The sequence below is a fragment of the Phyllostomus hastatus genome, unplaced genomic scaffold, assembly GCF_019186645.2.
Source record: "Phyllostomus hastatus isolate PE091 unplaced genomic scaffold, TTU_PhHast_1.1 phas_scaffold_216, whole genome shotgun sequence".
Taxonomy (NCBI): domain Eukaryota; kingdom Metazoa; phylum Chordata; class Mammalia; order Chiroptera; family Phyllostomidae; genus Phyllostomus; species Phyllostomus hastatus.
This window is the reverse complement of record NW_025334018.1, coordinates 22,776,214-22,789,160: the sequence shown is the minus strand read 5'-3', so window position 1 is coordinate 22,789,160 and position 12,947 is coordinate 22,776,214. Positions and strand designations below refer to the sequence as shown.

At 63.9% G+C, this 12,947-nt stretch overlaps 1 protein-coding gene across 7 annotated transcripts in view; it reads left to right on the top strand.

Moving 5' to 3' along the window:
* LOC123804322 (TLC domain-containing protein 4-like) overlaps positions 1-12,611 on the top strand; it is a 50,362-nt gene extending 37,751 nt beyond the window's left edge. For all 7 annotated transcript variants that reach the window (XM_045816467.1, XM_045816469.1, XM_045816466.1 and 4 more), the window contains 4 exons: positions 722-780; positions 2,828-2,922; positions 4,202-4,275; positions 7,947-12,611. In XM_045816467.1, coding sequence (XP_045672423.1) covers positions 722-780; positions 2,828-2,922; positions 4,202-4,275; positions 7,947-8,265 — 547 coding nt within the window. In that variant the 3' untranslated portion in view covers positions 8,266-12,611. The remainder of the gene's footprint in view (positions 1-721; positions 781-2,827; positions 2,923-4,201; positions 4,276-7,946) is intronic.
* The last annotated feature ends 336 nt before the right edge of the window (positions 12,612-12,947 follow it).

Here is a 12,947-nt window from a genome sequence, read left to right as displayed (position 1 = left end):
AGACGGGCCGCGAGAATGCGGGAAGGGGCCCAGGTGCCGCGAGCCTCTCCCGCGTGCAGTGCAGCGGTGGCCAGCTCCGCCTCGGTGCCCGTCGCTGGGGGTGCTCGCTGTGACCCAGGTGACGGGGGGCCGGGAGTCCGTGTGCACCCCTCGGGCCGGGTCCCTGTGTTAGCAGGGAGACGGTGGGACCTCGCCGTGTCTCCACGCGAGGCTGGGACGGCAGCACCCGGCGGCCCCGCCCCGACCAGGCCGGACGTGGGACCCCGGGCGAGCCCCTCGGGTCCCCGGGCCAGCGACAACGAAGAGGAGAAGAACACGTCAGGCACAGGCAGTAATGAGCCCCACGTCAGGCACAGGCTAGAGGACTTCTTGAGGTCACCTGAGTCTCTCATGCAGAATAAGAAATAAGAAAGAAGTCAGCCTCCAAATTCCATTCAAATCCGTTCTGAAACAAATCACATGAAAACACCTTTATAAACAGTTGCCTTTTGGTAAAATGATTTTCCTAAAACTTCCGGCTAATCAATATAAGAAATTATGATTATTTGTGCAGTTAGAAGTATTACTGTAGCTAACTCATTACTTTGTGCCAATGACAATTTATTGTTTGAGAACCTATGGGGAGCATTTTGGTTATATTTAAATCTCGATAGAAAAAAAGTAGCTGTCATCTATAACCCATGTGCTAAAAAAAGGAACTTTTTTCCAAAAATATTTATAGGGGTAATTCATCGCTTGTGAAAGTGAATGTTGCTATTGCTTCGGGCTACCTCATTTCCGGTATGTGGTATGTTTCTCACTGTCTCTCTTAACATCACTCACGGAGTTACACGCAAGGAATACATAGTCTGTGCTTTTGGGTGGCTGACCCGAGAAGAAGCGGTCGGGACCCACGCGGGGGCAAGCGGTGCCTGCTGCCGCGGCAGGACAGGGCGGGCCCCCAGCGGCGCGGCCCGTGGGCGGGGTCCAGCATGGGGCCGGGCCTCCATCCGGCTGGGGCTGGTCTTACCGGCGCCGGCCCCTCCCTGGCCCAAGAGCCTGAGCTGCTCCTGTGGTTGCAGCCGAGGCGGCTCTCGCGTGCAGAGGCTCCTGGCGTGTGCTCCCACGTCCACGGCGTATTGCTTTGGGAAAATTTGCAAAGGCTATTTTAGCCGTGACCACTTCAGGTCCTGGAATCTTCTATTCCACATCTCCCTGTGTGGTGCTGCCCTCGGGTCGGGTGGGCCGGGAGGAGCCCTGGATCCCGGGGATGGGGGGACGGTGGGCGGCGGGCGGCGGGTGGAGTCCAGCCTCTGTCGCTGAGGCGGCTCTGTGAAGGGGCGGGTCGGCCGGCTCCACAAACGGGACAGATGGCGGAGCCGCGGCGCGAGCACTGACTGGGGACCCTGTTGAACAGGGAGTGGGGGGAGAGAGTCCAAGCGGCGACAGCAGAGCGGGAAGCGAGAGTGGTGCAGCGGCTGAGTGAGAGACTCAGAAAGCTCCCCGCTCCCCGGCAGGGACGAGAAGTTAGACAGACAGACTGACCACCCGGAGCGGGGGAGTCCCCTGGGGACGGGGTGGGCCTCCGAGAAGAGGAGGGGGAGGAGGCTCGGGGGTGATCTGGTGGCCCGGCTAAGAGGAGTGAGTCACGCGAACACAGTGAAGAACATTATGCTCTCTGGGCCCCAGACGCGGGCGCTGACCACGGTAACACAGGATCCGCCTCCCGCGAGGCTCGAGGGTGCCGCCCACGCAGGGAACCCTCGGCACCCGGGAGTCTCGGGTGGAGGGAGCTCCTGGAGCGAGGTTCCCCAGATCAGACAGCAGCCCAGCACCCTTGCCAGGCAGAGCGGGGAGCGGACACCCCCTTTCTAAACCAGGAGGAGGAGGGTGGACGCTCTGTGCTCTCTCTCCAGAGGGCGTTGCCGGTCACTGTCGCCGCACCGGTGACTGGGGTGAAGGTGGCCAGCGGGGGGGCGGCCCTGAGTGCCCGTAGCACCTCATTTTCCCGATTTCCCATTTGTGGCATTTACTTCCTCGTTTAAAGTTGGCGATCCAGTGATTTTTTTTCTCTTGCCAAATAATCACATCGGTGATTTTGTTTCACGTTTCACGAAAGAAGCCCCATGTTCTCTCAGCTCCGACCCCACGAGGCCTGGCCGTCACTCGGCCCCACCCCTCAGTGGCCCGCGTGCCCGCGGGGCGGTGAGAACACCGGGGTCGGCGTGCTCAGAAGGTCCCGTTCTGTCCACGGGAACTCTGTTCGGAGCCGGGGAGTTTAGATTCGGGACCTTTTAAAGAAAGAGCGATGCCTTGGCCTCTTCTGTTGTTTACCTTTTTAACAGTCATCAGTCCCGGTGGGCCCTCGCTATTTTGAATTAATATTTGATCACGTCCTGTGTTAATTTTTAAACACGTTTTGTTGACTTCATGTTATAAGTGAGTTGGTCATTTCTTACCTTTGCTGCGACCACCTCCTCTGTTTGAATTACTGTAGGGCTGGAGATCAGAACTCTAACCTTATTTCAAAATGAGTTGTTGCTCGGCCATAGTGTTCTCACTCTGTGTAGATCTGGGAACACGTTGTTCGCTCCTGCTTCCCACAGCGGGCCGCCCTGCTCAGCGCCCCAGGGGTCCTCGTGCCGGAGCGGGCCCCCCGTGCCGAGTGGGGGACACGGTTATCGGGGAGCGGCGCTGGGTGGAACGGTGGGCCCCGGCTCTGCGCTAGGGACGCCGCCCCGCGGGCCCCGGGCGCCCGGGGGCAGCTGGCAGAGGGCTGGACGCACTCGGACGCGGCGCGGCCTTCCTCCCCCCTGGTGCGACGCCCCGCCGACCTTCCCGCCCACAGATTTGCTGGCCCTGCTCCTGTACTGGAAAGTGATCGGAGACAAGTACTTCGTGGTCCACCACTGCACGGCGCTGTACGCCTTCTCTGTCATCCTGGTGCGTGCCGGGGCTGGCTCGCGGCGGGGGGCGGGCCGGGGGCGCAGGGTGGACGGACATGCGAACGCACGGGTCTTAGCTGCCTGGGACCAAGTCCAGAAGCAGCCGGGGTCCCCCTCCTGACGGGTTCCCTTGTCCGCTAACAAAAGCGACAGCTTCACTTGGGTGTGTGTGTTGGGGCATTTATTTGCATTCATGGTCATTTTTTAGGCCATTTTTCAGGCCCTTTGAGAAAGGCAGATGGCCCCATTTTTTAAAAAGTTTCCACCTAAAACCTGTGGGATCATCTAGCTATTGAAACCGGCCTGTCCTCCTGGGTGCATTTATGGCCAGGCCGAGCCCTCGCCCCGCGAGGGGGGACGCTGCTCTGGCAGACGTGGAAACCCCGCCAGGCCGGACGGGAGCTGCGACTCCGCCCGCAGTTTGCTGGCAGTGGGGTTTCAAGGTTCGCAGCTTGCTTACTTGAAGATGTCGGTGCAGGTCAACCCTACCCCTTCAACAGCAGCTCCCTCAGTGGTGTTTCAGAGGGGTTCTCCAGTCGGAGGGAGGGGTGGGGTAAGGAGGAGTGACCAGCACGGGCCGAAGGCTCCCGAATGGCCGCCCACGCCCGTGGGCGTGAGCGCCAGGGGCCCGGGAGTGGGCAGGTGATGCGGCGCCCACGCGGGCATGCAGGAGGCAGGACGAGGCAGCCCGGTGGTGCGCACCACCTGGCGCTGAGGGGTCTGGGCGCGACGCAACACGCAGGGGACTAGTGTAAAGGCCCGCAGGTCAGTGCCCCGGCGAGTCAGCGCCGCCGCGGCAGCGCCGGGCACGGAGAGGCGGCCGCGGTAACGCCTGCTACGTTTCCGGGCTGAGTGTGGATGTCTGTAAACAGACTTCTGAGCCTAGAAATACAGGGCTTGGGAGGTGACACGCTCTCTAGCCGGCCTCCCCGGAGACAGCGTGCACCACACCCGAGTATCCCTGTGGCGTGCACGCGGCCGCCGACGCTGTTCGCGCAGTTGCCGCGTTCGGCGTGAGGCGGCGGCCCGGTGTCTGTTTGTGCAAGTGCACAGTGTGCGCCTGCGTGCGCACGGGTGTGCGCCACGCTCCTGCCCCTGGAAAGCTCTGTGCCGCTCCAGCGGCGCTCCTGAGTTCCGCTCCAGAAGCGGCTCCGTGTCGCGGACTCGGCCCGTGTTGGTGTGGACGGTGGTTCGCGCTGGGGACCGCGGAAGGTTTTCCCGGCGTCGGGAAGCCGGCGGGAACGCGCCCCTGACCTTGCCTCCCCTGTGCTCCGCAGATCACCGGCTCGCTGCAGTACATCGGGAACTTCCGCCTGCTCGCGGAGCTCTCCAGCCCCTTCGTGAACCAGCGGTAGGTCCCGGCGCGGCCCCGCGCGCTCCCAGCGATCCTTTCCCCGGGGCCGGGGGCCCCGAGGCTCCTGCGCAAGGCCCAGCCGAGTGGCGAGTGGCGGGAGGCGCTGTCCCCAGAGGCGCTGCGGGCCCGGGGGAGGGGGGGCGCGGCCCCTCTTCGCCCTCCGGACGCCGGCGTGTCCTGTTGGCCCTTCCGCCCTTTCAGACCGGCTCCCTCCGCGGGCGTTCGCTGGGGTGGTTCCGTGAGCGGCGGCCCGATTCCAGGGGTCAAGTGCGGCGACGTCCGTCCGGAGCCCGTCTCGTGGCCTCTGTGCTGGCCGCCGCGGCCGGTCACCCCGCTGTCCTCCCGCCTGCTCCCTTACGTCCCGACGCCACGCGCCCCTGGGCCCGGTCTTTCCAGGAGCCCGTCCGTCTGCTTCTAAGGGGCAGCCCCTCCAAGGCTGGCGGCCCCGGACCACCCCCGCGCCCTGACCGGCTCCAGGCTTCTTCCCGGCCAGCGCTCCTGGCGGAGTTTCCGGTCTCACCTGGTCGCTCACTTCGGGGCGTGGGCTGTGCGGGAGCTTCAGAATCAGAGCAACTGGAGGGGCATCGGCCGGCCGCTTCCTCGCTCTGACCTCGGATGGGCGGGGGTCGCTTTCCGCGCGGGAGGGGCGTGAGGAGCACCTGCTGCCTGCTCCTCGGCGCTCGGGCTCAGCGCGCCCCCCACCCGCCCCAGGCAGCCGCCCGGGCTCCGCCGGTCTGGGTCGAGTGCCCCCCCCGTCTGCTGAGACTCTCCCGCTCTCCGGCTCAGCCCTCGGTCCGGCCCTGTCCCCACCCGGGCACCACCTGGGGCTCTGCTTCCATCAGCAGGGGCCACCGTGGTGCCTCCGAGGTCCCACCGCCTCGCCCTCTGCGCCGCGCGGCCGTTGTTACTGTTGTAGAAGGTTCTCCTGCACGGGGTTGAGGGGAGGGTGGCAGGAGCGGCGTCCAGCAAACCAGGCTCTCGGGCCATCCCCCGCCTGTTTTTATGAAGAAGTCTCATCTGTTTACCACGGCTACTCCCCCACCCCGGGGGGGGACCCCACTCGCCGTGACGGACAGCGTGGAGCAGCCACAGCCCGCCTCTGGGGTCCCTGCCCCCTGCCTCTGGTCCTGTCCCTGGTCATCTCGCTTCTCTGTCATCCTCTGGGGCGGGCGCCCCGAACACGGACAGGAGTGAGCGTGGCCCCGCCCGTGGCCCCTGTCCCACGCGGAGAGCCCTCCGAGTGGTGGCCCCGCCTCTTCCGCTGCGCTCCCCCTGGCACACCTCTCCTCGCACCTGCCTGCCTGCCTGCCTGCCTGCCTGCCTGCCACGGGCGGGAAAGGCCCCCCGGGCCCCCCCGCCATTCTTCGGGACCCACCCAGGACGGGTCCCCTCTCCCTGCAGAGCCGCCTCTCTCCGGCCAGGTCGGCGCACCTGCCCTGCACGTTCCCCGCCGCGGCCTGCCTGCGGGCGCACCGCGGGACGTTCGCGAGTCCTTGCAGAGCCCCGGCTCTCCCGCCCGCCCACCCGCCCCCGGGCTCTGTGCCTCAGCAGAGGAGGAGGCTGTGGTGGGAGGCCCCTTCCCCAGGGCTGCGGTCCCGGACCCCCGGGTCTGCGGAGCACTGTCCATCCCACAGACACGCTTCTGTGCCGGGGGCGTCGCAGGCCACGCGAGGGTCAGCCGCGGCCCCGGGTGCTGCAGGGTGTCCCAGCAACAGTGCAGCGCCCCGGCCCCGGCCCCGCCTGGAGCTCGTCCAGGTCGCGCACAAAGGTCCAGTGTGTGTTCCCAGCGACACTCGTTAAAATTCTCTCCATTCCTCTGGCGCTCCCAGTGCCCGCACTGCCCACCCCGCCCCCCCGGCCCCTGCAGCCTTGCCGGGCACTGTCTGTGCCCCTCTGCTCCCACCAGCGAGGCCCGGTGGGGGGGTGTGCCTCCCCCCCCGCGTCCTCTTCCCTCACGTTTCCTCTCTCTCCACCTGCCAGTGACCCCCCGACCCCTTCCCAGCATGCATCGGGGCAGCCAGGCGGGGGCATGAAAACACCCGCGGGCGGTTCACACAGTTTGTGGACACGGGGTCGTGAGGGCCGCACCACGGGGCCCCCAGGAAAGGGCATCGGGAGGCTCAGTCCCGTCGGGAGGGTGTGGGGGGGGGCTCGAACCGACCCCAGGCCCGCTGTCCTGTGCGGGGAGAGGGAGGCGGCACGCGGCGACCCCGCCGCCAGTCCTGTCCTGCCTGGCTCTCTGAGACGTGGGCGGGGGGGACGAGCACGCCCATCCCCTGCCCGGTGCTGGGAGACCCTCACGTGGTCGGTCCACTGTGCTGGGGCGAGAGGCCCAGTTAGGGAGGAGGCGTGGGTCCCGACACAGCTGGTGGCTCTCCTGACGCGAGGGGGGAAGACAAGCCGAGTCTGTGAGCGTGTTTTCCCTTCAAGGGGGCTGGCGAGAGCGTGGGGGCCACGTGGGGCTGCCAGAGGGCACACCCGCAGTGTGCAGATGACCGCCTGCCCGGGGATGGGGGGCGCGGGGAGTGCGGGGAGAGCGGGCTGGGTTCCACCGGGCTCTCCTGGGGGCCTCGGAGTGGGATGGCGGGGAGGGGCCGGCCAGGGTGACCGAGTCCGTCGGGGACCCCGGAGGAGGCCGGGGGCCAGGTGGGGGGAGGCAGGCGGTGTCCCGGGGCCGCGGTCTCGGGGGGCAGGGGAGGTGGGCGGGCAGCGGCCCACGGGCCCGTGGCGGAGAGGCGGCAGCGGTGAGTCGGGCAAAGAGACGTGGCGGCGAGTGGGGACGGGAGAGGCCTGGGGGCGGAGCTCCGGGGCAGGACGGGACAGCCCGGGTCCCGCGGTCCCCAGAAGCTCAGGTCTGTGGGGGACGGCCCGGGAACCGGCGGCAGAGGCCGGAGGGGAGTCGGGTGGCAGAGTCACCTGCCGTAGACAGGCCGCCGGTCGAGGCCGGGACGGATCCACCGTGCGGGTCCCAGCCGTGGCAGGGTTCTCTTGGAGGGGTCTCGGCCCACTGCGCGGGGCGGGATGGACGGCAGGCGCGTCTGCGAGCGGCGGGGAGACCGGGGACGGAGCACGCGGGGAACGGAGGGGAAGGTGGTCTGTGGAGGGGGACCGGGCAGAGCAGGGGAGGGGGGCTGGGGCGCGGCGGGCTGGAGCCCGAGCAGGAAGGGGCCGCCCGGGCCCGGGGCGGGCGGGGGTGGCCCGAGGAGGTGCCAGAGGCCGTGGGCCCTGGGTGCGAGGACTTCAAGGTCGCCACCCAGAACTGCGTTGCCCACTGGGCTGCGGCTGTCGGCCCAGGTTTGGGCCCCTGGGAGCCACCTCTGCAGGTGGCGGTGTCCCTCCCGTGCAGCCCCGTCCTGCCGCCTGTCCAGCACTTCCTTGCCCTCTGGCACCGAGACAGGCCCTGGGTCTGCAGGGTGGGGGGGCAGCCACTCGTCACGGGGTTGGCCGGGTCCCTGCAGGGGGAGAGCGCCGCCAGAGGCCCGGGTCCGGCCCCGGGGGTCCCAGCGCCAGCGGGTGCTCGCCCGTGCTCGCCACGCCCGCAACTGCCTGGCCTCTTTGTCCGAATCTTCGGGGGGGTGCTCGCTGAGTTTTAAAGACTAAAAACCAAACCGAAAGGGGCGAATCCCCAGAAACGCAGAGTAAACGTGATGCCTCTTCCCCTTCCCCAGGTGGTTCCTGGAGACGCTGCAGTACCCCAAGTTCTCCAGGGCCAACGTGGTCAACGGCGTGCTCATGACGGCCGCCTTCTTCCTCGTCCGCATCGCCGCCATGCCGCCCATGTACGGCTTCATGTACTCGGTGGTGGGCACGGAGGCCTACGCACGGCTCGGCCCGCTTGCCCAGGCCACCTGGGCGGCCTCCTGCCTGGTGCTGGACGTGATGAACGTCATGTGGATGGTCAAGATTTCCAGGGGCTGCCTCAAGGTCCTCTCGCTCCTCCGCGACCAGAAGGCCAGCGGCTGCCTGCAGAACGGGAAGCTGGACTGAGGGCCCGGGCAGCGGCCCCGCCTGCCCGCCCGCCCGCCCGCACTGCACCTGCCGTGCAGGTGCCGCCTGCCGCCGCCTGGGCGTGTGCCCATCCCTCGCGGCGCCGGGGCCTCCGGGCCTCTTCCGTCAGCCTCGCCTGCAGAAAAGGGAAACCCAAACTCCGACTCCCGTCCCAGGGTGTGTCTTCCGATTCCCTCCTGCATCACGAGCTGGGCACACCCGAAAGGGCTCAATAAAGGGTGCTCGCCAGCCCAGCAGCCGGTGTCGGCGTCTCTCTCCGGAGGGGCGGGTGCCCGCGCGGCCGGCAGAGCAGCCCCGTCTGAGGTCGCAGCCGGGCCCCGGCACGGTGCCGTGCCGCGCTCCTTGCCTGCGATGGCTGCGCAGGGCTCAGTTTCTAAATTGCCAGAAAGTTCTTTCTCTGAGGCCGTTGCAGTGCTGCGTTTCTCATTCAGACACGCTGCCCACTGTTGGCGAGGAAGCCTCCCCCTCCCGCGGGCACGTTTGGTTAGTCAGGTCGGTCACGGAAAGCTCGGCCGGCGTGTTTGGGTTCCGCAGGCTTCACGGTGCTGCCGCTGTGTTCAGAATCCTGTCGAATGGTCACCTTTTACTCCACAGTCAGTGAGGTCGGGACAGGCCGTGAGGGTCCCCCCGCCCCCCCGGGCAGGTGACGTCCTCCTGGGGAAGTGCGCGCTCCAGAGGACCCCGGGGCTCGGGGGGGGCGCGCTGGGGAGGAGCCCTGACACTGGCCCTCGGCTTCCCCGGCGGTTCTCCTGTGAAAACCACGTCCTTCCTGCTCCTAGAGCGCGCCCTGAGCTCAGAGCCCAGCACCCTCGGCCCCAGAGTCCAACGTAACGAGTCCACCGTACTCCTAAGGCGGGCCTTGATGTGATGAGCCCAGCGTTACAAAAAACCCAGTAATTCATATTTTTTAGTCCGAGTTTACCCTCACGCTTGCTTTAGTTAGCACTTTGAAATTTCTGTGTGTCCTGAAGGACAGGAAAAACACCATCACTTAGCCCAGGTGTGCTGACCACCTAGGTTGCCGTCTCCTGCGCCGACCGGTGGCGGGGGACTTGGTTCCCGGCCTGCTGGCGTGTGTGCTCGCCGTGGTTCTGCCAGCCTGGAGGCAGAATCACAGCGTGAGGGCCTTCCTGTTTTCCTCGAGGACTTGACCTTAATGATGATGGTCCTTACCGAAGGAAAACAAATGTAGTTTAACCGGTGCTGAGTGCTTGAATTTAACTGAACTCAAACCAAAAGATCCCTTTACTTCCTCGCTTGGCCTCGTTTTCACGGTTCGGGTCGGGAAGGTGCAGGCTGGGCATTTCAAGACTTTTGATTTGATTCGATTCGATTCCATTCGATTTGATTGGGCTGCCCAGTGCAGATGGAGCCTAGAGCCCGCGGAAGTGTGAGAACTTTTAAAGAAGGCAGTGGGAACCTCCGCCAGTGGCCAAATGACAAAACGAGATTGATGGGCGTCTCCCAGGTACACTTATTTTTGAAAGACTTAATTAAAGTCATGTAAAAACATAGGTACCTGTTTTTAAGGCTACTGACACGACACAGCTAATTTGTTCCCAAGTTGGCTGCCTCCCACGGCCCAGCGCTTACCGGCGCGTGTGGGCGAGCACGGGGGGTGGGGGTGGGGGCGAGCAGAAGCGGCGGTTTTACCTCCTGTCCTGCTCTTTGGCAAGAAAACTGGCTTTCAGAAAGGGAGACATTTATGCTAGAAAACTATTTTGGAAATTAGTTCCTTTAGAGAGAAAGAGAACTCCGCAGAAGTGTCTTTGACTCCGAGTGTCTCTGTGGTTCCCGAGCACGGAGGTTCGGCCCGCCACCGCCCGGAGGCTGAGCGGGGCTCCTCGCGGCGGCTGTTTCGTGCGGGAAACGTCGTTTCTGCCCCCACAGCAGCCGCTCTGACTCGGCGGCCGCTCAGGAACCAGGCGTAGTGACGACGCGTGTCATTTCGGCGGGCTTCGAGACAGCCCGCCCAGCAGCCGCATTCGGCGCCCCAAGTGGGTTCCACGCGTGTCTCCAGCCACAGCCCCGCGGCGGGGGAGGCGCCGGCCCGCTGCTGCGCCGCGAGAGTCGGAGCTTCGCCGGGGCGGCGTGGCCGTCCGCACCTGCTGCCCGAGGCGGCCCTCGCGGTGACGGGCGCGGCCGGGCGTGCCGGTCCCCCAACGAGGAACTTTTCACACGCCGCGCGACAAACTTTTTGCTAGAATATTGCATATGAAGTATTTTGACTATGTGGGTTAATTTCAATGATTCTACTTGGCACTCTGATTTTAATGACTTGTGTTCAAATATTTATAGAAAATAAAAGCAAATTGGCATACATTTTTAAGCAACTCTATTTTTGGACAAAAAGATTAGTCACAACCTGTAACCATGAAGATGCTCTTCGAATGTGTCATCGTCTAGGAAACAACAATTCTGACAAAATCTTGAAAACGCATGCAGACCAACAAGACAGCATGCAACACCGTAGATTCTGCATTAGGCAGCTCGTTGTATTTGGGAGAACTTAAAAATTATGAGCCTGAGTTTCCAGGGGTTGCGCTCTTGTGTCTAACATATTTTTACGTAAGTATTTGTGTTCACCGACAACTCAGAATGGAGTTTGTGTCCGTGCAGAGACACCTCCAGCTCCCGCTTACACGGTGTCTGCAAACCCGCGGGAAGTGCGAATGCAGCGTTTCCTCCTCTGGTTCCCGGGTCGGCTCCGTCCCCCGGGGACTGGCCCCATGTTGTGCACGGTCCCCGGAGCTGGGTCGTTTGCCGGCGTGACCAGACCGCCTGGGCGCCGGTCACGCCGTTGGTTACCATGCGTTTGGGAACAGTGTTCCCTCTCACGGAGAAGCACGGGGGAGACGTGTGTTGGAACACCCGTGTTTGCTGGTCCCTTTCTGAGGGCCACGAGCACGCCCCCAAAGCCACGCTGACAGCAGGTGTTTGCCCGGGCCTCGGGGTCTGGGCCCCTCTGAACTCCAGATGTCCCTGCGCGTCGATGGGGGTGGCCTGCGCGCTGGAAGTCACCGGAAGGGCCATGTGCGGGTGTGACGCCCTCAGCCACGCCTCACGGGGGCCGCGTGTGGACGTGGTTTGGGTCCCGAAGCAGCACTCCGGGGGCCCGTCGGGACTGTGGCTCCCTGTGTCTGCATGGGGCGGCCCGCGGGGCAGGGACGCCCTCCCGTGTCCGAGGCCGTGGCCTGGACCTTGCCAGCCTTACCCACACCCGGCCCATGGCAGCCCGCGAAAGCTTCCGGGAGCAAGTCCCGGCAGGGGACCTGAGGCGGGGGACAAGGCAGCTGGGGGCCCCGGGACCGAGAGCCCCGCATCCCTCCCTCCATCTAGGGGTCACTCCCCCCAGCCCTCCTGCCCCCCACCCCACCTGCTCACGCCCCAACCACAGTGTCAGCGCCTCCCCGCCTGCTGGGCGCCGACGCCTTTCTGTGTCACCTTTTGAGGCCTCCCGCACCTGTAAGCTTCCTGGTCTCCTGATTTTTCATTGAAAAAAAAATTGCAGGAAGTTTAAGCGGCCATCAGACAACCTGTAGTTTATTAAGAGGCTGTGGGAAGCCATTTAGCATGAATGATGCTCGTTTCCAGCAGGAAGCAAAGCTAATAATGCCACGGTTTTATGGGGACACCGCCGTGGCTTCTCTCTCTTCTTGAACCGGTTTGGCCACACGAGCGTCACAACGTGCTTCCACGGGGGAGCCGCCGCCGTGGGTGCGTCATCACCCGGGTGGCCCTCCTGGGGCCCCGGGTCGCAGGGTGCACGCTGTGAGGGCGCGAGGAGGCCAGGCCGGTGGGCGGCGGCATGGGAGGGCCCCGCTGTTCGTCCAGCCTACTTCCGGGCACATTTCTCCTGAAAACGCCTTTGCCCGCAAATTCGGGGTTTCCGGGGTCCGACGCCCGGGGATTGGAGCCCAGGCCCCTCCTGGCCCAGCCCTCAAACTGCCTCCACCGGCCTCGATGGGGCCGTCCGCGCACCGGAGGGTGTATTGGACAGTGGTGAGGAGGGTGGGCGGGCAGGCGGGGGGCTGCTGCCGGGGACGGCGGGGTGCGGTGGGGAAGGTTTACCCCCGTGTCCCGGACGGAGCCGACAGGTGCCACGGCGGGCCCTGCACTGAAGACCCAAACCCACGGGGACTACTTGTGAATCTCGAAGATACAAACGCGATACCTCTGGCTGAAAGCTCACCCGTGTCACCTGCGCACTAACTTCTGTTATGTCTTTATGCAGTTCTGGAACTAAGTGTGCATTAAGGCGTTTGCTGTGTCTTGGTTAATGGAGCCTAAAAATACCACCAAATAAAATGTGCTACGTGCGTTCATTTCTTGCTCGGTCAGCTTCTAGTTTGGTACGTCTACTTTTTACTAACGGAATTTTTGCACAAAGACTCTTGCTAACTTGTAACCAGAATCCGTTATGAAATTTTGGGGCAATTATTAGGACTTGTCATAATTTCAGACATAGATTTCATTTGAAAAAGTTACTTGAAAACTGCAATCAATGCAATAGCTGGAGTGGTAGGTACACCTTTCCTCCTGAGACTGTATACTTTAATGTTTAATCATCATAAAGATGTTGGAAGTCTTTCAAAATAAATTTAACGTTTTTGAGACCGTGCCTTCTAATTTATTTCCAGAAGCCTGGAGAATTTTTGCTC